General features: G+C 32.7%; 1 protein-coding gene and 2 pseudogenes across 1 annotated transcript; 2 read left to right on the top strand and 1 right to left on the bottom strand.

The window, feature by feature from the left end:
- Window positions 1-4463: 4463 nt before the first annotated feature.
- Window positions 4464-6237, bottom strand: LOC149580676 (G2/mitotic-specific cyclin-2-like). Its single transcript, XM_089805437.1, has 6 exons — window positions 5839-6237; window positions 5558-5647; window positions 5220-5447; window positions 5027-5125; window positions 4757-4935; window positions 4464-4662 (listed from the first exon to the last, which is right to left on the bottom strand). The coding sequence occupies exons 1-6, from the start codon at window positions 6235-6237 to the stop codon at window positions 4503-4505; spliced, it is 1155 nt and encodes a 384-aa protein (XP_089661563.1). The 3' UTR covers window positions 4464-4502.
- A 53-nt stretch (window positions 6238-6290) lies between these two features.
- On the top strand, window positions 6291-20635 carry LOC149580675 (glucose-1-phosphate adenylyltransferase large subunit 1, chloroplastic/amyloplastic-like; annotated as a pseudogene).
- A 539-nt stretch (window positions 20636-21174) lies between these two features.
- LOC149580674 (transmembrane 9 superfamily member 7 pseudogene) lies at window positions 21175-22457 on the top strand (annotated as a pseudogene).
- The last annotated feature ends 2265 nt before the right edge of the window (window positions 22458-24722 follow it).

The raw sequence follows: 24722 nt of genomic DNA, 5'->3' as shown, positions 1-24722 counted from the left end.
CCACAACTTGGTGCATTCGTCCTATGTGAAAATGATAAGGACTCAATAGTTTGTGTTGATCAATGAAAATTTCTAAGAGCACCATACCATTGAGAAATATTATAGGTGGATGTGACTTGGAAAAAAAATTAACTAATAGGATTCAGAGTGAATGAAAAGATGTAAGTAGAAGGGATTATTCACAATTTTACAAAGTATAATTATAATACTAGTAGATGATTGTAATGTCCCTACTATTAGGTTAGTTCAGGACAAGTAATACCTGCAAAACAATTGTTAGAATAACAACAATAAAATAAATAAATATTATTCTACCCTCTAATTTAACCCCAATCTTAAGGACGTCTCGACATTGGGCTTCCTAGCTCACAACCACCTCGTCATCTTCTCAAGAGTGCATCCCTTAAGATTCTTCTTGGATGACATCCTCTATCTAAGGCCAATCACATATGTATATGTTGAAAAAATTAAAATGTTCTGGAACATTGATACTCAGCCATGGTGGACAATTGAGATCTTAATATCTTGCATGCTCCATCCTTCAAGGCCACATTAATTTTCGGCCATGGCAGACAATGGAGATCTTAATATTTCACATGCTCCAAGCTATAAGTCTCATTAATATCCATAGAGTTTACCCCATGAGCTAACACAACATTATCCACAAGTATGATTCATTAATATAAATAAATTCATGTAATCCATAAACATACCTTCCTTACCTTCTTCTTTTCTTGGTCCATGTGGTTCTATCCTTAGTTGGCCCTTCAATGAATTATTCCTTCTAGATTATCTTAGCTTGATATTTACTTTCTAGGATTCTTCCTTTTCTAATTATAAAAAAATGACAAAAGATACTTTTTTGTTTCTTCTTTTTCAAGAGTCACAACCTTTCATAATACAAATCCTTTGAAAAGTCAGAACACTTCATAGTTATAATCCTTTTGAAAGTCACAATACTTCATAACTAAAAATCCTTTGGAAAAGTCTTCAATACTTTATAATCAAAATATTTTTGAACTAATCATAATTATGACCTTTTCAAAGGTTCACATCCTTTCAATATCATTGATACCTTTTTAGAAATTCACTTCCTTATTTTCTTCATATTACTTTCCTCTTCCATTTTTCCTTTTTGAACTCCTCTCTCTTCCTCTTCTTTTTTCTCCTCTCTAAAATAAATTATCCTCCCTTTCATATCTTAATTTTAAGGAGTCATTTCTATTTGTTAAACATCTTTTGACTTTCATTAGATTTAGTAAATTTATATTATTCTATGTTATATTATTTATTATTAAATTTTATTTAGAAAGTTAACATACTTTCTACAATATTGTCTCTTGTATTTAATTTTATTTCTTTATTTACTCATTGAAATTTTATTTTATTTTAATTATTTAAAATATCATACTAAATATTATTTTATTGATAATATAGATTAAATAATTATTATTTCCTAGTTTTATATTTTAGTATTAATTTTAATATTATTTTATTATTATTATTTATTTAATAACATTGTGTTATCTAATTATTATTAAAATTCTATCTCAAAATGGGGATATGACAATGATACAATGATAGTCATATGATTTAAAATAGGAGGAGGAATGCTTTCTTAGATACAATAATACATCAACCTAAATAGACAATGTAAGCTTAGTGTAAACTAACTTAACTATTTATTTTCTATACTTATAATATTCAAATTATGTTAAGCATATCTACTAGGTTTTTAGGACTTTGTATTATGCAAACTTGCTTGAGTTTTGGACCAAAATATTATATTAAATATATACCTCATACCTATGATGGTCATCTATATTTATATCAATATAACCAATGCCATAACTAATTTCACTAGAATGTTTGCCAAATTATGTTTTAATTTATCAATGAAACATAACAATTGTATGGAGCCTTCGACAGAAATGATAATAGAGGCAAGATCAAGGATAGATTATATTTGAGAATATGTTAAAAACATAAGTTCTATGTTAGATTAAGGGTGGCTAAGGTAGATTAAAAAGGGCATGGAACATATTCTATCAATATACCTTGGGAATAAATGGTCTAGATTAATGAAGCACTAAATACTAATAGTAAATCAATCTTGGAAAGTTTTTGTGCTAATAAATAATAAATTGAATAATATATTTAAAAGACAATTAAGATTTTAAGACCAGATAAGTTTGTCATTTTTTAAATGTTATTATTTTTATGGAGGGTTTTATAAAAACCTATTGGCATATAGCTACTCAATACATGAGCATGACTGATAGGTTAAACTTCTTCAACTAAGAGCCAAGGACTCCGCTCAGACCATGATCCCAACCTCATCTCTTTTTTCAATTGATGTCAGAGCCCTTGTTGGGCTCATTAAGAACCTCTCAACTTCAACGTTAGACCAAAGACCACTTGACAAGTTTATCATTTTTAACTAAACAAAAAGGAAAGATAAAATTATAAAGAAATGGATGTTTGCATTGAATTAAGTATGAACAAGTGATGCTAGTTGAATGAAATGAAGTTGATCAAATTAACCAATATCATATAGAAAACATAATCATATTATAAAAGGCATTATCATGTTGACATGTAACTACTTGATACAAGAGCATGAGCCATAGGTTGAACCTCTTCAACTAAGAGTTAGGACTTTGCCAAGGGCATGATCCCAACCTCATCTCTTTTTTCGATGTTGAGCCTTGCACTCAGCAAGGTTTTATACTTGATGGGCTCATTGAGAATCCTTCAACATCAACATTAGGCCAAAGGCCCTTTGACACGTTTGTCAATTTTAACAACACAAAAAGGAAAACTAATAATGTAAAGAAATGCATGTTTACATCAAATTAAGAATAAACAAGTGATGTTGATTGTATGAAGTGAAGTTGTTTCAAATTAACCAATACCAAATAGAAAAAATAATCATATTATAAATAATAGTAATAAACATATTAATCATATTGGCATGTAGCTACTTGGTACTAGAGCATGAATAGTAGGTTGAACCTCTTCAACTACGTGCCAAGGACTTTGCCTAGGGCATGGTCTCAATCTCATCCCCCTTTTCAATATAGGAGCCTTACACTCAACAATACTTGATACTTGGTGGACTCATTGAAAACCTTTCTACTTCAACCTATTGACAAATTTGTCAATTTAACAAAAAGAAAATTATAATAAAAAATTGCATGTTTACATAAGAATAAACAAGTGAAAGTAAAATAGATCAAATTAACCAATATTAAATAAAAAACATAATCATATTATGAATAATGATAATAATAAAAGCACAACCACTATTATAAACAACAATTTAGTCATGTTATAAATAGCAATGATATTACTTGATTTGTAAAAGAAGTGATTGTTGATTGTTAGAAATGCTCTAAGATAATTCTATACTTATCGGAGGTAGAATATTCATTTTTATGCTTTGTGCTAGATCTACTTCAACTTGACAACTAAAGATCGCCATCTGTCAAATGTGAAATGCACCGTTTAGACAACGATATTCTCAAACATCCTATTTATTATAAGGTTTTTTAATAGAACTGTCATTATTAAAAAATAACCGTTCTAGATTTTTCTGATGATATTCTCTCACATTTTTGATAGATTTTTCTATTCCTCTGAAAGTTGGTGATATTCAATGATAAGAACGCATGCGTCCACCCACTGATTAACGAAATAATTTTAAAAACTTGTGTGATTAATTTGTATCATATGATTCCAAAAACTTGTGTGATTAATTTGTATCATATGGTGCTTGCCGGTATTTTTAGATTTCTATTCATAGTTTGACAATGTAATAAGACAGAAATAATTCACGATAAAGAAAACCCATTTGTTTTCTTTGAATTTGTGGGTATTCAAAGAACTCGTCTTTTTTCAAGAAATATGATCGTGTGGAAAATGGGTCTGTTGATCATCTTATCAAAAATCAAACAACTCTGAAATTATGAAGGTTTAGTTTCCTTCCTTAACCATTATGCATCTTTTAGAGAGCTGCTTTTAGATTTCACCTGCAGCTCTTTAAAAAAAAAAACCGTTATGTAAAAACAGTTGTTGAGCATTTACAGATGTTTTTAAAGATGTGATCTGAAGCTCTGTAAGTTAACCGTTGTGAAAATCGGACCTTAATCATTAGAAATGTTAGATAAAAGTCAGTGCTGCATTGTTTGCTGATGGTTGGCTGTGGCAATATTTTAGACAGCATTTCAGATTATCTTTGGAGGAGGTTTAGATCCTCTTCAGCTAAGAGCTAAGGTCTGTAGGTCGAAATCTGTTTCAATACAATCTTTTTAGATTCTCTTCAGCTAAGAGCTAAGGTCTGTAGGTTGAAATCTGTTCTAATACAATCTTTATCATTTATGATGTCGGAATCTTACACTCAGTTTTACTTTTAATAAAAACGTTATGCTGCATTGCTGAATTTGAAAATTGGGGGGGTTCGCTTTTACTCCCAAGCTGTGATAATTATTTTAACATTAAGGTTACAAAGCAGGACTGTGGTATGATGATACTTTTCCAATAAAAACAGCAGGTTCCATCTTTGCTGCATGGCTGAATATTGAGGAGTATTTCTGGTGAACAGAGGTTAGCCAACCTTCTCCTCCTTTCTTGTGAAGTTCCACCATCAACTTGGCACATTCTCTGGACAACAACATGATAATGCTGAAAAAATAAAAGAGGAAAACTCAGCTTAAACAATATAAGCAGAAGAAGTTGTTATCAAAATGGCACTTACATAAGCTGATCTTCAGTATATGAAGTCTTGAACTCCATAGTAGTATTCCATGATGGAACCCTTCTAAGGATGCGTTGGGCAGTATATAGTGTTGCAGCTGCTACCATCGATGGTGGTTTCTTCAGCATAACACCTTCCAGCATGCATAGTTCCATGAGAAAGGAGGACACCATTTCCAACTAAATAAACCACAAGAGAATTCAATGAGAAATATATTATATTGAATGTGAGAAGATGAATCTTTCCTGGACAAGAATACACAAGACTTACATCCTCGTCAGATCCAGCTGCCCCAAGAAATTCCTCCATGAAGACATAAGGAGTTGGAACAGCAATGACAAATTTCAAGGTGTCGAGAATTGATTTTTCCTGTAATCATGAGCCAATCAACACTAAACTTAGGAAGTCATAGGTTATTTGCTTATTTTCTTCAGATTTGACAGATTGAGAAGCATTGACATACCATTTGCAGAACATCAGCTCTTGTGTAAGATTTGTTTGTTATGTCTAAGAAATCTTGAATGAGTGGAACACAAGCACAATTCTCCTCATGTTTGGCGGCCAAGAGCAGAGCAGTGAATCCAACAAGTAGCAATGAATTTGAATTCACTATTTGATTTGAAAGATATCTATCAAGAATATTGATTGTCAAGAACAAAATCTTGGGTGCAAGTCCAAATGCCAAATGCAGCTGTACACAGCAAGACAATCAGGTATGGTCAAGTATATAAAAAATTCCAACCTGGAAAGTGAAAAAAAAAAAGAAGTGATCAGATCTGCAATTCAGATAAGAAGAAAGACCTCAATGATCCAGTCCACTAAAAGAGCTCTCATCTTCTGTGTGACGTGGCATGGCTTGATCAAGGATTGAGGAGGAATGCATGTAAGGCCCTGTTATGGCATTAAGATAATTAGTTGCTTGTGAATGAAAACCCACATCACAGTTTATCAACACAAATAATCAAGAATCTTTTATTGTTTATGAAATTTATGTTCACAATCATCTAATTGTAAAGATCCATAACCCTATTAAACCTACGTCAACTTCTACCAATCTGACAATTAAGATGTTTGTATAATACTGCTAGAAGAGCTATCATAACAATTAATGGAAACCCAAATGACAAAATACACAAAGCACAGGTTCCGCGGACCTCATTTTTGTCTCTGAAATCAATATTCATATATGTTGCTTGAGAGCTGGGAACAATTTCATGGTTGGCTGATGCATTTTCCAATCCTTTCAATTCTTTACCACTACTATCAAAATTCTTCCTTGAATGGTTGAATTGATTTCTCTCCCTTGCAGTGCATGGAATTCTTGATCTTGATTTGATTCCCCATTTCAAATTCTTTCCAAAATCTTTACTTGATGCAGAACCCTCTTGTTTTGCACTGCTAACCCTACATTTGCCAGAGAAGTCATCAATTAGGTTTGATATATCTGCCAAGGCTTTCCTCTTATGTGTAAAGGGCGTCATTGTAAGAGACATAATTGTCTCTGTACCCCTTGAAATGCAATGAAGGAATTTTAATGACATCCACAGGCCAAGCAGCTCAAGGAGCTGTCAGTTATCAGATTAATCAGCTTTCGAATTCTTTTCCCTGCTGGTTCTTGGGTTGTCAATCTTGCTTAAGAAACTTGCTGTTGTTTTGTAAAAACTTGCCTCTTCAAAAAAAATCATTCAAACAACCAACCTTTAACTGGAAACTCCTGCAAGTGAATTTTTTTTCTTCCTCAGAAACAAATTCGATGAAACCTGTTGAGGAGCTGTTGTACCTCACTACTGATGGAAGTGCAAAACTGGTGAAGAAGTTCTGGTTATAAACAAAGCTCAGATAGAAAAGAGGTCTACCTAGGCTTCCGAAATCAACGAACAACAAGGGTATAAAAAGTTAGTGATTGGCTAAGAAATAACTTTGTTCATTGGCCTTTCTTTGCTCTTCAACGGCTATTATTTTTTAAATTCTCAACGGTCATATAATCTACGACCATTTATGTAAAGATTAAGACCAATAAAATGCAAGGAATCTAGAATATAGGAATTATTAAAAAAATTGAGTTTCGTTTTTATGAAAAAATAATTATTTATAATTTAATTTAAATATATTTTTATTTAAAGTCTACACAATAAATATAGGCATTTTAAAAAAAGTTTTAAAAGTTAGTAATAATAAACTACGTAAATAATTTAAAAAAATTCTAAGTGAAATGTCATGTTGACTAAACTTAGTTTAAAGTTACTAACTAATATTGGGAATATATATTTAATAATGTATTTTGGAATTTGAAGAAAATGGAGGGTGATAATTAGTTCAAGAAACTTAGTTTAAAGTTTCTAAATAATATTGGGAATATAAATTTGATAATGTATTTTAGAATTTGTATAAAATGGAGGATGATAATTAGTTCAAGAAGTAAAGAGTGGTGTTAAATGGATAAGATTCTAGAAATTGTCTATTATCAAATTTAGAAACTATGTCTAAAGTATTTGAAATTCTAATTTAGATCTCTACTTTGTTAGAAGAAAAGTTCATCATTTGGGATGACTTCATTACTATTGATCTTTACCTATGTTTTATTTGTTGAAAAGACAAGATTCTAGGGATTGACTGCTATCAAATTTAAAAATAACTCCTCTTTATTAGTGAAAATTATTGAAATTCTACATTGTATCTCTACTTTGTTTGAAGAAAAAGTTCATGAATTTGGGATGAATATACAACTATTGGTCTTTACCCATGTTTTCTTTTTCCCCATATGATAAGAAAGTATGATATTGCTCCTTAATGAACTCTTCAAATTTGACCTTTATAGAAAAAGAAAGACGAGAACCTAAGATCAAATTATTTACTCTATTTATTATACCAAAGTGGAGTGTGTCAATATTGAATCCTATCTAAAACAAGTGCCACATAGTGGTGTGGTATTTGCCTCTATAGTTAATTGTATTTTTTTTGACTTTATGGAATATAAGTTTTAATTTTGTTATATATTTTTAATAAATTTAATTTAGTTGAATGTATAGTTAGGAAATTATTGTAGAAAGTAAAAGAGCTCATAATTATAAATTGTTTATACATTTGAACTTAATGTTTATATATTTGTTTATAAGAAGTTGAACTTTATGTTTTGTAAATTTCATAAAATGTTATTAAATGATAATATACTCTAGCAATGGTATTATAATCTTTACTAAGTATATTGAATAGGCATGAAAGGTCAATTAGAAAAATGGTAAATTTTGGTGTGTGAAGTAATTGGTTAAGAAAATAATGGATGGAGAAACATAGCGGGTGTAGATGACAGAGGAAATGAAGAATGAGGCAACAACCATGATCGACCTTTGATCAGCATAGATGTTTTTTGTAATGGGAGTGAGTCAGGATAGTAACATGTGAAGGAAGGAGCCCAAGTGCTAGAAAAACAATTAAGGATGGCACTGGTCAAGGTGAAAAGAGGGTTTAGTAGATGGTGATGGATTTCCATGGTTAGTAAAGTGTAATTTTTTTAATTTATTTTTTGGTATGTAAGATCCTCCTATATCATGAGGTAGAAGCTTTTAAGAAACTTTGTTTAGTAATGGAGTTTGTAAATGGGGGTAAAGGTGTTAGGTAAGGGTTTGATGAGGCCTTGGTTCTATCTGGCCATTTCATTGTAAATCTACTTAGTTAATTAAAAAAAAGTCAATATTACCGACCCAAAAAAAAAAATCAATTAGAAAAAAAAAAGTAAATTAATTTAATTTTTTAAAAAAATATAGCTTCTCCCTTAATCAAAAAATCTAAAGTGCATTTTAAAAATAATTCTTGTGACCTTTTTATTTATTTTTTGAACCATTTTCATATAATGGATGTAACGTGTTTACAAAATAAACTAAAAATATAATTATCTTTAAATAATCATATGATAAAATATATTTAAATAATATAATCTATAAATTAGCCAAAAATTTGGAATATGGAGAACCCTCTAAAAAAAAGGCTCCTATAACACCAAAAGAATTTAGCCAATCATTTGTTTTTTTACAGTATATAAAACTTATAAATAAATTTAAAAACTTTAGAAATATTTGAGATACTTAAAAATAATTTCTTATGATTGGTGAAATTAATTAGATTTTGGAAAGAGTGAATACAATAGTATATTGCCTACGACAAATACAATAATATATTTTCAAATGTTTCTAGGAGATTTTTTTAATATTTAATTACATTGTTGAAGAAAAATTCTTTTTTTGTCAATAAAAAGTTATTTCATTATTATATATAAAATAATGTATTACAATATATTTTGGATTTCATTATTGCCTAAACATCGCCCCAAAAATTGACATATTCACTACTATTAGAAACAAAAAAAACTATCACCTGGTAGAAGACCACGGTACACTAGACAACTTATTGGGTGGACACACATAATACAATTTCAACACCTCTACTGAGATTATAATTGTACATCACCCCAAAAGAAATTCAGAGCAATGGGAAAATATTGCATGACCATACACATCATTGTGCTATACAAAATTTTGACAAAACATTGACAAAAGAACTCGATAAATTTCAAGAAAAAGGGTGGGGAGAGAGATGGAAAGGAGATGAACCACTCCTATCATCAACAATACCACCACTTGATACCTCACCAAGTGACCATATTCCACCAAACATCCAAGACCAAGACGAGTTTGACAGGAGGAGCATCTCACAATAGTGTTGGTCTCTTTAGAATGGACAAATCTTGCCTTTATCAAATTCACCACACACTCGAACATGCCGTATGTGGGTCATATAAAAACCCCTATGACCTTTTTTATGAACACCTCCCCTACAATTTGTATAACGAGTTTAGTTGCCTTGTCTATGATCCCAAACTCATGCATTTTGTCTTTTGTCCCTCCTCTACCACTCCATATACTCCTAGGCCCTAGTTATGTTTAGTCAAAATAGGGATGGGTTCATCTAACTTTTGGGTAGTCCTATTACTATTTCAAGCTTCTAGACATACCAAAAAATCTACTACTAAGGCTCGTGCCTTCTTGGTCTCTTGCTTCCTTTCTAGGCTATTTCCTATACCTCTTTGGAAAAGGAAAGGGTGCACCAGAGGAAGTACCTTAGGCATGTTGATCAAGTTTTGATGCCAAACTACAAGCCCTCATCTTGGAATTACACATTCCAAAATTTCTTCTAGTCCCACCCTCCATTTTGGATACATATAATGCTCCATAGCTCACTTAACCTTATCACTTGTTCTAAAATTAAAACCTCAAGTACATAAAAGTTTTACATTATATATATGTATATATATATATATATATATATATATATATATATATATAGGTTCACCATCGAAACCTTGATATTGTATATTCAACACCCAATAATACCCAAATAATATTGAGAAAAAAAGGATCAGTAGAAAAAAATCATTTATCAACCTCTCCCTTGTCATTGGCCCTTTGAAATCCATTTATTGATTCATAAAGTCTAATGTAGGAGCATCTTGGGTTTACTCAATGACTATTTTGGAGGTCTTGGAGGAATGCTTAGTAGTTTCTTTGGAGAGTACTTGGAGTATGACTCAGTCAAAGAAGAGGCACTCGACATGCATTGGGAGCTCGATGATGCTTGGTTGCAGTGTTGACCGAGTAGCTTGGTCATTAAAGGGACTCAGTCACCAAAGGAGGAACTCAACATATACTAGGGAGTTTGGCTAGTTCGGTTGTTGTGTTGACCAAGTGGCTTGGTCAATGAAGGGGCTCACTTATACTTGAGGATCTGTTGATGCTTGGTGGTGGCTTTTGACACTCAATCATGTCTTGGTTTTCTGTGTTGCCTGAGTTGTCTATGAGCTAACCTTTTGGCATTTAATTTGGGTTGTAGGTATTATAATGAGTGTTGCAGCCAACTTGTGTCTTATGTATATATTTAATGTAAGGGTTTATTTTAATTTGTATTGGGCTAGGCCAACTTGTGGGTTAGTTGGGTATAAGTAGGGGGTCTTGTGGATCCTTTAGGAATTCATTCAAGGGGGAGTGAATCCTGAGTTCAGCGTGGAGTAGCTGAAGAGAAAAGTTTTCCTAAGTATGTGGATAGAGTGTCGAATGTGAGGCAATTTACACTTGGATCTTGGTTGTAGTTTGAGAAGGGCTAGTAGCCGAGGCTTGGGAAAAAAGGAGATTTCTTGATGGGCTTGTGAGAACAAGTTTAGATCTTCCTTGGAGGTTTCTACCAGAGTGTGGATCTAGATTAGCTAGTATTGGGATTAGATCTTGAGGGATCTTGCACAACTGATATTACTTGCTTTGTATTTGGCCATAACTAGGAAGGCCTTACAACCTGACACATTGCATATAATCAGTTATTTTATGAATAAAGAGTTGCATTTGGTATTCGATTGTGTATCTTGTGTTGTATTTCCACTGTGTGGTTATTTGTTGGGGGCTAGGACATCTCCTTTGGGGATTCTCTTGAGTTGCACTATGTCAAAGTCAAAGGGGAAACTACTTCCATGTTGCCTCTTTACTTTGTACTCTATATAGAATACACACCACTTCAACCACCCATAATAAAATATACCTCTAATGTTGAAATTGTGGGAATTTATAAAGTGTTGTCTGACCTCCATACTGACTGATCACACAAATAAATATGTGTGTAAGGAATAGGGGATATTGCTAAGATTTTTGAGTTTGAATTTTTGTTGACATGTTAATTTGGTCATATATTTTTTCATTGATGTCAATATATGTTATGGAGCTTTAGAATGAAGTTAGACATACTTAGATTCTTTATATAGTGGGTTATTGATCAATATAGTTAGGATAGTGTGTAGCATTCCTAAGTATGTGAGCTTGGATATGTATTGCAGGATGAGTGTAGATCTTATATCTATGGTTGTATCTCTTTATGTGTTGGTTTGAGTGAACTATAATTATGTTGGTGAAGACTAGTTATAGGGAGTGATAGAGAGTTATGGTAGAGGCAATTGTTGTATTTTGGGTACACCATGATGGCAAGATGGACTAAAGGTTTGCAAGCTTAATGCATGGTAGAAGACATGGATTGACACATGTTTCATGATTTGTGGATCATTTGGATCATGTTGTGTTGATTTCTAGTGTGTGGTGTATGTATTATTATATTTAAAGCTGACATGATGATGTAGCATGTTGATTAATGTGGTGAGCATTGACTATGGATCATGGTGTGTAGTTTGATTTATGTAATTATTTTATAAATGTAAAAGGTACCATATGCATCTTAGCATGGTTCTATTTATTTATTCATGCACTAGGGAAGTCCCAATAGGATGACCTAAATGCTTGGATGTAACTTGTATAAAGGAAATTGTTTCCTTGATTGTAATGTATGGAATAAAACTATGTGTGTGAGCCTTGATGTTACATATCAGAGAAGAGATGAAGGGTTGTCAGATGCTTTAGTTATAGGTATGAGTGAATTTTGTATCATTCCTAGCACATGGTTCATTGAAAATTTTAAGACAAGTGTGTTTTCATTAGTTAGTTTATTATTTGGATTTGTAAATCCTTGAAGTTGGCTTTAACATTCACATCTTAGGTAATGAGTCTTCTTGGAGGTGGATTTAACCTTCTCTCTTCAAGAATTATGCTCTGACAGTGATCCTTTCATTCTCATCAACTCTTAATGGGGTTGGAACCTTTTAATAGGTATTCAATCCTTTAACAAAGATAAATATATTTAATATTGTATCAACTCCTAACAAGTTCAAGTTTTCTAAAAGGAACATTTCCATATTAGTGTGTGATCTTGTGGGTATCATACCCACCAAGGTTTTTCCTTTAATATATTTTTCCTCAAGAACAAAGATCTGAGGTTGGAACTATTTGTAAAAGAAGTTTGGAATTTATAATTATTTCACACAACTTACTCACCCTCCTCTCATTTATGAGGTGTGGACTATGATTGCTAACAATTGGTAACAAAACATCTAGTCTCATTTGAGAAGGAAGCTTAATAGCATAAAGATATCTAGAATAGTATATTGGAAGGACAATCTTAAATATGATGGTGATAACTATGGAAACTAGAAGAAAAAATGAAAACAAATAAAGATAGAATCAAGAGAACATAATTAAAGAGAATGGAATGTCTTCATCTATAGATGAGGAGAAGAAATCATTTACATGCAACATGATTTCTAGGGAAGCCTTGATTAGTTCCTTATCTAAATTTGAGTCCACTGTGTTTAAAGAATTAGTTCCAGCTCATGCAGTTTAGATTAAGTTGGAAATATTGTATTTAGAAGATAAATATATAAAGCAAGAAAAGTTGCATAATTGGAAACAAAAGTTAGAGAGTACAAGAATGCAAGAGAATGAGCTTATCAAATCTTATATTTAAAGGATAAAAAATATTGTTATAGGTATAAGGAATATTGTGCTAGTATTAAGGGATCAAACTACTGAGGGGAGGGGAGGGGGAGGAGGGTGAATTGTTAATCAACCAAATAATCACATTTTAAGCCTTTTAAAACTTTAATAGATTAACAACTTAATAGTAACACATAAAAGAATCCATCACATGAAAAAATCCACAAGGTTGACATACGAATCTTGGTATCAAGGAAACCCAACTTGGATTTAAAAGAGTCATGGGGATTAGTACCCACAAATTGTGTACTTTTTTGAAGTAAGCTTTGTTAGGAGCTACAAAGACACTATTATGTGTCACCCTATTCCTGTTAGGTTATTTACCTCTAGTGATGTTAGGATATTTACCTTATTAAAGGTATCCTTATTAAAGGACTTTGAACACTAGCTAAAGTGATACATTGTTAAAGGATTTACAACAATGACTTGTTAGGATCCACTCTTTTAAGGTATTTTGTTTCTTGTAACTATTAGGGAACCATAGAAAGAATGATCTATGCAACAACACTACCTTTGTCTAATCAAATCCACTATATATCAAACTCATTTCTCAACAATCTTAACTTCTTCCTAGATGGATCATACCTTAGACTTATTAACCACACTTTTCTCGACTATGACCAACAACAAACTATTTATCCTTCACATGTATATACTAGTTTCCCATCATCATCACCTTAATCAAACCCTAAATGTGTTTCTAATATGAAATTCAAACATCCCACTTAGATTTAACCACCATAAGACAATATGTTATGCTCTACAACACTTTTATACTATCACACCAATTCATAGAATTATGTGCCAAAGGTCAAACACATTTTTACCAACCACTTGCTTCCTCTAGAATCTTCTCCATATGTTGTTTTCAATCAATGTGATGTCAAATCAACACCTCTAGATGTTCACCCATGTTGGCTACTACTGATTGCAGATTTTTTATCTTGAACATATTCATGTTGTTTCTATATATGCATAAATACTTTGGACCTCCTTCATTTCCCCTTGATGGTATATGGAATTTGGTGAGAGTTTCTCAAGATAAAGGTTCTTTCATAGACCCTCTAATTTTCTCATGTTGGATGTCTCATGTTTAACATGCTCTTTTATGGACTTCTTGAGGGTTTGTGTAAGTGAAACTTTCTTGCACATTTTGTATTCATCTCTTCTAAAATCATATTGCCTTCACATGTGCTATTCCTTTTGCACAAAATCTCTATGACATTCATCTTTATTTTTCTATAAAGAATTATGCAAAAACTTCAAGGATTTCTAAGAATGAGAAAGGGCCTTTTCTTTTGAATTTTGAGAATCTCATGTATTCACCATGCATATTTGGGAATATGATGTTTAAAAAAAAATTGAATCCACCATGTCACGTGAATTTTTTTCATCTTTTTCACTGTCATTATGGTGCCATTATTTGATCTCCTATTGTAGAATTCCTTGCAAGCATTTGTGAGAGCTATCTCAACTATATACATACCTCCATCAGGGATTTTTAAAAATTGATTTTCTTTGTGCCCTAACTACCATTCAAATATGATATTCTTTTATATTTGACTTCTATACAAAATGGCATGATATAATTTGTTGTTCTATTTAAATTGAACAAATATAGTGTTTATACTAAGATAATTTTAATGGGTATATTTAATATTGTAATCACCCAAAAAAGGTCATCTAGACTATGAGCCCCCTTTCTAGAATTTTTTCTTAACTTATCCATCTCTTATTCTTGATTAAATCATCACTTTGTTATTTAGCCAATTACAACCTATGGTTTGACCACTTTCTCCTAAGTCTTTTATTTAATTAGAAGAACTCTCTCCCTTTTAATTAAATAAAATTCCCAAGACCCACTTAGCCTAAGTGTACACATAAAAAAACATTGTTCATATTATAAAAAAAAAAGAGGAAATAGATTTTGTCTACGCGTGAATACAAAATTTTCTATGTGAGAGGAATCTTCTATTTTCAAAATAACTTTAATTCTCCTCCACACATATTTTTCCTCTTAGAGTCAACTGTTGATCTTGCTTAAGTGAGATTCTTGTGTGCATGGATCACTCAAGATACATTCTCCATCCTTGATTTGACCTCTTTTGCCTCATAACCTCAATTGTCCATTTCTCTTTAAAAGTGAGGGATCTCTCATCATTCTCTAAACCTTATGGTTTTGTACTAACATTATGCTACAAGATTTCTAGGTGACTTTGGAGCTTTGAATAACTTGGAGGATTCTTAAATTTTCATTCTCATGCTTGCATCATGGACTTCTTAGCTTAGCCTTCATTTTATGCTCTAGATTAGCTCACATAGCTTAAGAAGGAGGATTTTTAGTAAATTCATTCGTGTTAGATTATCTTGCATCTTGAATTTTATTTAGTTTAGATCCTACATTTTTCATTGCATCCATTATTGATTCTTGGATATTTGTATCATGGCATTCTTAGCTTAACCTTTCTTTTATGCTCTAGATTAGCTCCATAACTTAAGTAGGAGGATTTTTAATACATTCATTTGTGTTAGCTTATCTTGAATATTCCATTATGTGGTGCACCTTGCAACATTTTTCTTAATCTAGGTTCATTTGAGAGCTACCATCTCATAGCTCTTGCATATCATAGATAGGAACCTATAAGCTACCTCTCAAGTCTCTCTCTCCATGGAATTATTTGGGAATAAGGATTTGTGAGAGCGTGTCCACATTTTATGATATACATTTTTTGTGGCTTTCATGATGGACCTATCTTTGACAAGGACATTGATGAAGACATGGAAACATCCTATGCACTTAAAAAACAACACAAAGAACCTAGGAATACTTTTGAGAGGACTTTTACTCCCTTTAAAGATTCTTATGATGTCATCTTGCAAATGTTCCTTCATAATAAGCTCATCACATTGCATAAGTATATCTCATATGGAAACCCATCTTGGATGTCTATTGCACTTATCATCGATATAATAAACATAGTACTTCAGATTGCATGGCATTAAAACATAAAATTTAAGATCTTATTAATGAAACTTGGTGGTTGGCATTAAAAATTCTATAGATTCATGTGGTGAGGATGATTATGTTGAGGAAGATCATATTGATGAACCTATATCTAGTAGTGATTCCTTTGACACCTCCACTTCTTCTAACATGCATGAACTTTCTAAAACTTTAAAGCTTCCCAACATGCATCCATCTAACAAAGAACCTAATACTTTCCACACTAGCTATGTGTACCCTCAAGGGATACCTTTAAAAGAAACTCAAGCTAATCTTCACTTGGATGCAAATATTTTAATTTCTACTAAGAGTAAAGATAATCAACCTTCATGCAATGATATGTCTACTATTCCCACTTCAAGTAGTCCTATGTTATCTCTTCAATATCCTATCATGCAAACCTCACATTCTCCCTTGTCCTTACAAGTGGCTCAATGTCAAGAGGACTCTCAAAAAGATGAAGATATAAATGTCAGGAAAGATCAAGATCAAACACTATTTCATCTCCTTCAAGATGTCACCTTTCCATATCCTATGTCTTATCCACCTCCTCAGTATGATGACAATACCAATTCTACTACTTCCATCAAGCTTATTGAAAATTGTGAGAAAATCACTTTGCCTATGCTATGCAAAGAAAATTTTCAAGATCAAAGTATCTCCTCACCCTCTTTTTCTACTGCTCCATACTCACTTCAAAAACATAATACAGCTTCAAATACTCCTACCAAAGGTGTTTCCTATCAAAGCTTCTCATGAGTCTATTGATGGCCTTGTTCATGTTGCTCACTCTAAATATGTTGATATCACTACTCACTATCCCTTCACATCTTCAAAAATGTATCATTGGTCCTTATCCATCTAAGTAAAGCTTTAAAACCTTCCTTCCTTATTGATGCCTTATGCTCCTCCATCTCCTACTTCCACTCCTATATGATCTCTTGTCATACCTCAAGATCAATAAAGATTCTCATCCTTGAAAAATATCCATCTACTTTCTCATCTAAAAAAATCATATCATCCTTACCCATCCATAATTCCCAAGTCTTTCAAAAGTGATTTGGATGTACAACTTAAGAACAAACACAAGAATCCATTGAAATTTGAAGATCACTATGTCCTATCTAATTGACATGTGAATGAAAAGAAAGAAAGAAAAATTTAAGAGGCCATAAAGGTCCACTACCAAAGAGTGAAATAAAATAAAATATGGGTTCCTAAGTCCATCATTAAATAAATATGTCCTAAAGAATCCAAAGGAAATGAAGAATCAAAAGCTATATGGATTCCTAAGTTCCTTTTGAAAGATTTGGATATTAAAAACAAATCAAATTTGAAATTCAAGCTTTCAAGGATTCTACTCCATCTTATTCTAAAAATATTCCTCAAAAGCTTCCAAAGCCTTCCACTCCATCTTCTTCTAAAAGTATCCTACCATCTCATATATCAAAACCCAAATTTATTTCCTCCATGAATCCTACATCATTCCATCACCCTTCAAGGTGTGTGTCAATTTTGATCTTGCCCACTTTTTCACCTACCCTTATGAAATCTTTTCACACATACACTTACCTACTATCCATACTCCTTCTCATCTTCTAAGGTATGAACTCTTATCCCCCATATACTCTCACTACTATCATCTCCTTGCCATCACCCTATCAGTATCTTTGAGGATACCTTTCTATGGTCTTGGCTTATCATGACTTATCCTTCCGATAGGAGCACTATCTATTCTATCTAAAAATCAGAAAATGAAAAAAATGAAAAAGTGCCTTGGTGAAAACCTAGTAAATAGGTGCCTTAGTAGAAAAAGTAAAGATAAATAAATCCTTACTGTGGTGAAAACAACTTGTTGTGGCACCTTGGGCAAGTACCATGATAAAAATGTGGCAATTTCGAATCATGCATAGTTCTTCCATCTTTCTACTTTGATCTTGACAAAGTTGAGCTATCATTGACCATTATTTATCTTATATATTGCTTCATTCTCATGGCCTTTCTTATTTCATAGCCTCCATAAATTAAATTTATCCTTTTTATTCTATCCTATCACTATCCTATTTGTACTCATAGTTGGTCCCTTGGTATTGATCACACAAATAAAAATATGCTTGTCACAGGCCTCTTGACATGTCTACTCTTCTATATTAGACAATTTCATGTTATCTTGACATGTCTAATCTTCTATATTACACAATTTCATGTTATCTTTCTTATTGGCTTTCACTACTTATCACATATGTTATCTCTCTTATTGGATTCCATTTCTTATCTCATATGTTATCTATCTTATTAACTTCCACTACTTATCCTCTATGATATCTTGCTTATTGGCTTCCATTTCTTAGCCCATATGTTTTCACACTTATTGGCTTCCACTGGTTATCATATATGTTCTCTCTTATTGGCTTTAACTATTTATCCTACATGCTATCTCCTTTCATGGATTTCTTAGCGTGTCCAAAACCCACTTCATATGGCTATTTTACCCTTTCCCTGGCTTGGGTACTCTTGAGGAGCTAGTCATTGAGGATCATTTTCACTCCCTTCATACTCCTTTTATATCCATCTCTTCATATCTATTAGCTTGCTAATCCATCATGTCATATACCTTTGTAGACATTGGGACAAAATGATGTGATCTTGTTTAAGAGCTAGTCAATCATGCCAAGTGGTGACAACTTGCAAATAGACACCACTTGAGACCCTTGGACTTATGTTTATCAATATCTCACTTTGTGCTTGTAGGTACACTTTCAGTACACCATTTAAAAAACTTTTAAAGTTGCCTCTCGTAAAGAATTTCCCAAACTTGTTTCTAGTTTGATTAATAATGTTTATATGAAGGACAAAGATGAAAGTTCTAATACAGATGTGAAAGTTCCTATTCCACAATTCAGAGTTCATTGCCTTGGTTCATAATTATAGATTTAGTTTGATATGATTTATTATGCTTCTTCAGCTTCATGTTCATAATTTGACTTAGAAAAAAAGAAACAATTGAGTTAGCCTTCAAAATTGTTTGATTGAATATACTAAAAGAAGCAGAATTGGAACTGGAATTAGAATTGGGATGAAGAATCACTTTCCATGTTTTCCACAATGGTCTATCTCATTATACAATAAAGCTAAATTCATCATGTAGACCCGAGTTTGAGAGAAAGATGAAGATTCCCAATATCATCTTGAAGTTGAAATTGAAGCCCAGCAACATCCAACATGTGAAAAATATGATTGTGTTTGAAAGGTTCCTATTGGGGGTGCATACTATTTAATTGATGTACCAATGAGTAATTGTATCGATATTTGAATCAACAAAGTTTACATTCTTACTCAATTTAATTCAGCTTCTCTCAATCGACACCTTGCAAGGGCACACAACTTTGGCAATGGAGTAAACTTTGGGGATGGCTTTGTTGAGGAATTTCTATGGAATATTTTGTTTCATAAGTAATAAGTATAATATGAAAGGCCTTGGTTGCTACTCAAAGACCTAGAGAAAAGAAAAGAAATTTGTTTCAAGGTATGACAAATGTTGTGCATTAGTTTCATTGGCTTTTTTAGGATGCAAGAAATAAGAAAATTGAAGATGTCCTGATCCTATCTGGAGATCACTTATACCGTATGGATTATATGGACTTTGTTCAAAATCATAGAAGTAGCGGTGTAGATATTACCATTTCATGCATCTCTATGGATGATAGTCATGCATTTGATTTTGGGTTGATAAAGATAGATGATAATGGTCGAGTCCTCTACTTTGAGAAGCCAAAAGGAAAGGACCTTCAAGCTATAGGTGTGGACACAACTATTTTGGGCTTATCACTAGAAGGTGCAAAGGAAAAGCCTTATATTGCAGAAATGGGTGTCTATGTATTTAAAGAGGATATCCTCTTGAATCTTCTAAGATAGCGCTTTCCTACTACAAATGACTTTGGCTTAGAAATTATTCCTACCTCAGAAAAAGAGCAAATCTTGCTCTCACTGCACAACCATCGAAGTTTAGCTTCTATGATGTAGAAAATCCTATTTATACAACACCTCGGAGTATGCCACCAAACAAAGTTGAGCAGTCTAAGATCATGGATTCAATTGTTTCTCATGGTTGTTTCTTGAAAAGATGTTTTGTTGAACACTCAAACATTGGTCTCCAATCTCGCATAGAATTTGGTGTTTCTTTAAGGGATATGGTAATGCTTGGTGTAGATTACTATGAAACAGATAATGAAAGAAGATCACTTCTTGCAGAAGGTGGAGTTGCTATAAGAATTGGAGAAAACACTATAATCAAGAACAAAATTATAGACAAAAATGCACGAACTGGGAAGAATTTCACCATCAATAATGCAGAGAATAAACAAGAGGTTGATAAGACTACTAAGGGATTTTACATTCGTCGTAGAATCACCGCGGTCCCAAGAACTTGACAACACAATCAAGGATGGGTTAGTTATTTGAAAAGCCAGTGACACGACAAGTCATTGCTAGGTAAATCCAAAATACAAAAAAAGAACTTTGGATTAGAATTGTTTAATGTACAAGTACAATGTGGAATGACAAATCAAAAGGATTTGTATTGCAATGATACAAGTGCATAGTGTTCTAAGATATTGCGCATCCAACTAAAAAAGTGTATGGACTATTTTCACAACAGATATGGAGGGGAAATTCTTCTATTATATACCCATTTAATAGCTCTAGACTAGTCTCATGTTAAAGGCTTCGGGTTACAAATGATGTCTAATCTCTAGATCATTAAAAGTTTAAATAGAGCATTAGATAAGAGAAGCATAAAGCATCAAATTGGCTCTCAATCACATGATTCGGCTATCATTATCAACTTAAAATATTAGAGCCATTATGACATATCACAAGTGTCCAATCAATATTGCTTTGGCAGAAAATACCCTCCCATGCTTATTTTCCGCAAGGAGAAGCTATTTGCTTATTTTTCGCAAGGAGAAGTTATTTGTTCATTCTCTACCAAAGAGAAGGTCATGAGGGTATGATTCAAAATATACTAGTTGATATACACAACCATTGGAAATATGCAAAGATTGCAAGAATAAAATGCCAGGTGTGCCAACAATTGATATGGATAATGTCTATCTTCACATCGAGGGTGATGAGCCGTAGGTAAAAGTGGACAAGCTAGCCTTAACTAAGACACAACTTCCTTATGATTACTATTATTTGGAGCCAAAGGAGATCGTCAAAAGTACTAAAAATTTGGGAGAAGTTCTTCATGGGGATCACATTAAGAAATTTTCGCACATGTTTGGGATGAGAGAGAACAAGCTGCACAATTATGTCTGCAAAAAAGTTGGATTCTATGAAGAATTTCAAGGAAAAAATAGATGATGAGTATCGTGTGCGAATAATTCTCAATAATCTTCCTACCGTAGTACCCAGGAAAAGGAGGGATGGAACCCCAACATATTCCTATGAACATGGCTTCCGTGTTGGCTTTAAAGAAAGCTATGTAGAGAGTACAGAAGAAAAGTATTTTATCCACAACCATTTGAACTTTGAAGCAAAGTACCACAAAGATGTAGAGACTAATACTACACTTATTGTTAGTTTTGAAGTTACACCTTTCAGTGTAAAACATGAATATGAGCAGCTTTGGGAGCCTGAGAATCCACATTTGATAACCTACAAGGAAAATACTAAGTGCTATGTTTTAAGTTTTAACGCTCCATAGGAGGTAGAGGAAGGTAAAGATTTCATCTTTAGTTATGATATCACTTTCGAGGATAACCCTGTGAAATGGGCATCTGGATGAAATACATATCTGCTAATGTCAGATGATCAGATCCGTTGGTTCTCCATAATTAATTCATTGATGATTGTGTTGTTCCCTCCTGGCATGGTGGCAATGATCATGATGAAAACTTGGTATAGGGACATTTCAAAATATGACCAACTGAAGATATAGGATGAAGCCCAAGAAGAAACAAGATGGAAATTAGTCCATAGAGATGTGTTCAGGCCTCCTAGTCACTCTAGCCTGCTTTGTGTGTTTTCACGGGTTTATTTGTTGGCTACTTTTCAGCTCATTTGTATAAGATGTTCAAAGGAAGATATTTGTCACCTGGGCTTCATTAATGCTTGTCTTACTGGGGGACAAAAACAATGCATATCTATTGCTAGAGCTATTTTAAGAAGCCTAGTAGTTTTAGTACTCGATGAAGCAACCAGTGCTTTAGATGTTGAAGGTGAGAATTATATAAAGAAAGAAATTGAAAAAATTATGCATTATGATGGTAAAAGGAAATAGATATAAATATGAGAAGTCATAAGTAAGAAATTAAAAGGTTAGTTTTAGTAACTGAAAAGTCACCGACGGAGAAACTGAATAGTTGCTACAAGGATAGTATTTATGGTTAATTTTGAGAGGGATTGGGGGTTCTTCTTCTTTTTGGAAGAAGGTAGGATAGCTGGAGTAGAGGGAGGAAGGCATTTTAATTTTTGTATTTTGATTATGCACTGGAGATTAATGATGAATTTTTGTAATAGATTTGGCAGAGATTGTGAGAAAATGTTATCCAAGTATTATGTTTGTTGTGTTTAAGATAAGAAAGGTTTTGTTATGAACCAAAGTATTTAAGCATCACTTTTTTTGATTACTTTCAATCAGAGTATTGTTATAATTAGTCTTGAGCACTTTCTTACATTCTGAGCTAAATGGTGAATGGGTGATAGATCAGAGCACTGTCATTTGTTCTTGTTTTAGGGATTAATATGTTAATCTCCATTTTCATTTCATGTCATTGCATCTGCATAATTAACAACATCATTGCATTACCAATGTCGAGGAGTCATAAGAATTGTGGGTTCTTGGTACTGGCTAGGTTTAGGAGCTAAAATTTTCCTGAGTTAGTTCTATCTAGGGTTGGCTTGGTTTTCCTCTTTTTTTCTCTGGTTAAGAACATACCCAATTAGTTTAGGAACAAATAAATTCATTGAATATCATTTGATAAGGGAGCTGTACCTTTCAATTCAGAGGAAATCTATCAACTTGAAGATAGATTATCCAATTGTTGGTATCTGATTGTTCTTTTGAGTTTGGGCATTTGAGAGTTGAATTAAAAAGAACCAATTTGTTTACGAACAATGCTCTAAACCATTGATCTCACATTGATTTGCCTTGCCTAGATTTGAGTTGACTCTTGTCTACGTCTAGGGGCACAAATTGTCTATGCTTACTAGGTCTCTTAGTTGCATTAGGTTTCTTTGGAAACTCTTCAATAATTTTTTAAAACATTTATCCTTGACATCAAGTGTTTCTCAACACTTATCATATACTTTAGTTATAGTCTAGGATGTTACAATACTTCTCATTGGCCTACTTGAGTCCTAAAGAGATAGTCATGCGACTTTCACACACACACTTAAACTAAAATTGGTTGAGACTTGTGGGCTTATTTTCTTTGTGCCATGTCTATGATGATTTCATTTTTTAGTGTTCCCTCTTTAATAGTCTCTCGAGGATGTCATGGACTAGAGGACTAGGGGCATAGAGCATGTTTTCTTTTGATTTCTTCTTGTGGGTATACCTTGTCGATTTTAGGTGTCTTGAGCATCTTTCTTGTCCCACTTGGCACTTAAGATCTTCAACATATCATCCTTGTCTATTTTTCACAAGTGGGTGCTTATGGCCATCCCAACATTTTGTGTCTCAATGCAAGCATAATCTTTCTATACTAAACCTAGGGAATCTAACTACAATATCATCTTGACCTTTCTATCTTTGATGCATAAGTTGATTTCCTATATACCTATTTAATATAGATCATATTCATATCCCCTTAGTTATGCTACTAATGATTGCATAATCTTGTGATGTCCCTAATAAGGCTCGATGATAAAGACTAGGACCTACTTATATAACCCTTTCAATTGCACCTTGTCATATTGGCTTGCATTTTAGGGTTTTATTTTATCTTAGCTTTGTATTTTATTTTCAAGAGAGTATTCTTGATCTTCCATGGATGTGTTGGTCAATTGTGTTAATCCTCTTGATTCTTCTCGATCATGTCTTCATCTCTTTTTACCTTGTCATCTCATCTTCTTTTATTTTCCTATCATCAAAAGGGTTAATCTTATCATCACATCTATCCACCCTTTTGAACCCCTTATATAGATTTTTTACCTAATTTTGATGTCCTAGACCCATTTTTAGGATCAAAATCAAAATTTAGGTTCATCTTGCTAGTAAAAAATGTGGTTTAAAATTTATTCCTTCTTCTACGTAATTAGTTGACTTTTTGAGGCTTAATCTCTAAATCTTATTGTGGCATTCATCATTTTTTCCTCATTTCTAATCTCTACACCTATCTTTTCTTTCGTTCCACTTCATTTTAGTTTAACTTTCTTCTTGATTTGACCCAATTTTGATGCTTTACCTTCTTGATCAAACTTAGTCAAACTGGGGCATCTCTTCATTTCTTGGTGTTCACTCTTTGGTTTTACTTTCTTATATGTCATCATGGACCTTTCTTTATCTCAATTTGATCAAATCTATCTCATTTATGCCTCATGT

The sequence above is a fragment of the Cupressus sempervirens genome, chromosome 1, assembly GCF_028749045.1.
Source record: "Cupressus sempervirens isolate cs-2001-9-10 chromosome 1, ASM2874904v1, whole genome shotgun sequence".
Classification (NCBI taxonomy): domain Eukaryota; kingdom Viridiplantae; phylum Streptophyta; class Pinopsida; order Cupressales; family Cupressaceae; genus Cupressus; species Cupressus sempervirens.
This window is presented reverse-complemented; position numbering and strand designations above follow the sequence as displayed.

Excerpts from the sequence above, each read along its gene's own strand:
- LOC149580676 (XM_089805437.1), bottom strand. The coding sequence starts at position 6,237 with ATGACGCCCTTTACACATAAGAGGAAAGCCTTGGCAGATATATCAAAC. Across the intron at positions 5,648-5,838 it reads TTATGATAGCTCTTCTAGCA|GGCCTTACATGCATTCCTCC; the intron begins GTATTATACAAA and ends ATGCCATAACAG. Across the intron at positions 5,126-5,219 it reads GAGCTGATGTTCTGCAAATG|GAAAAATCAATTCTCGACAC; the intron begins GTATGTCAATGC and ends TCATGATTACAG.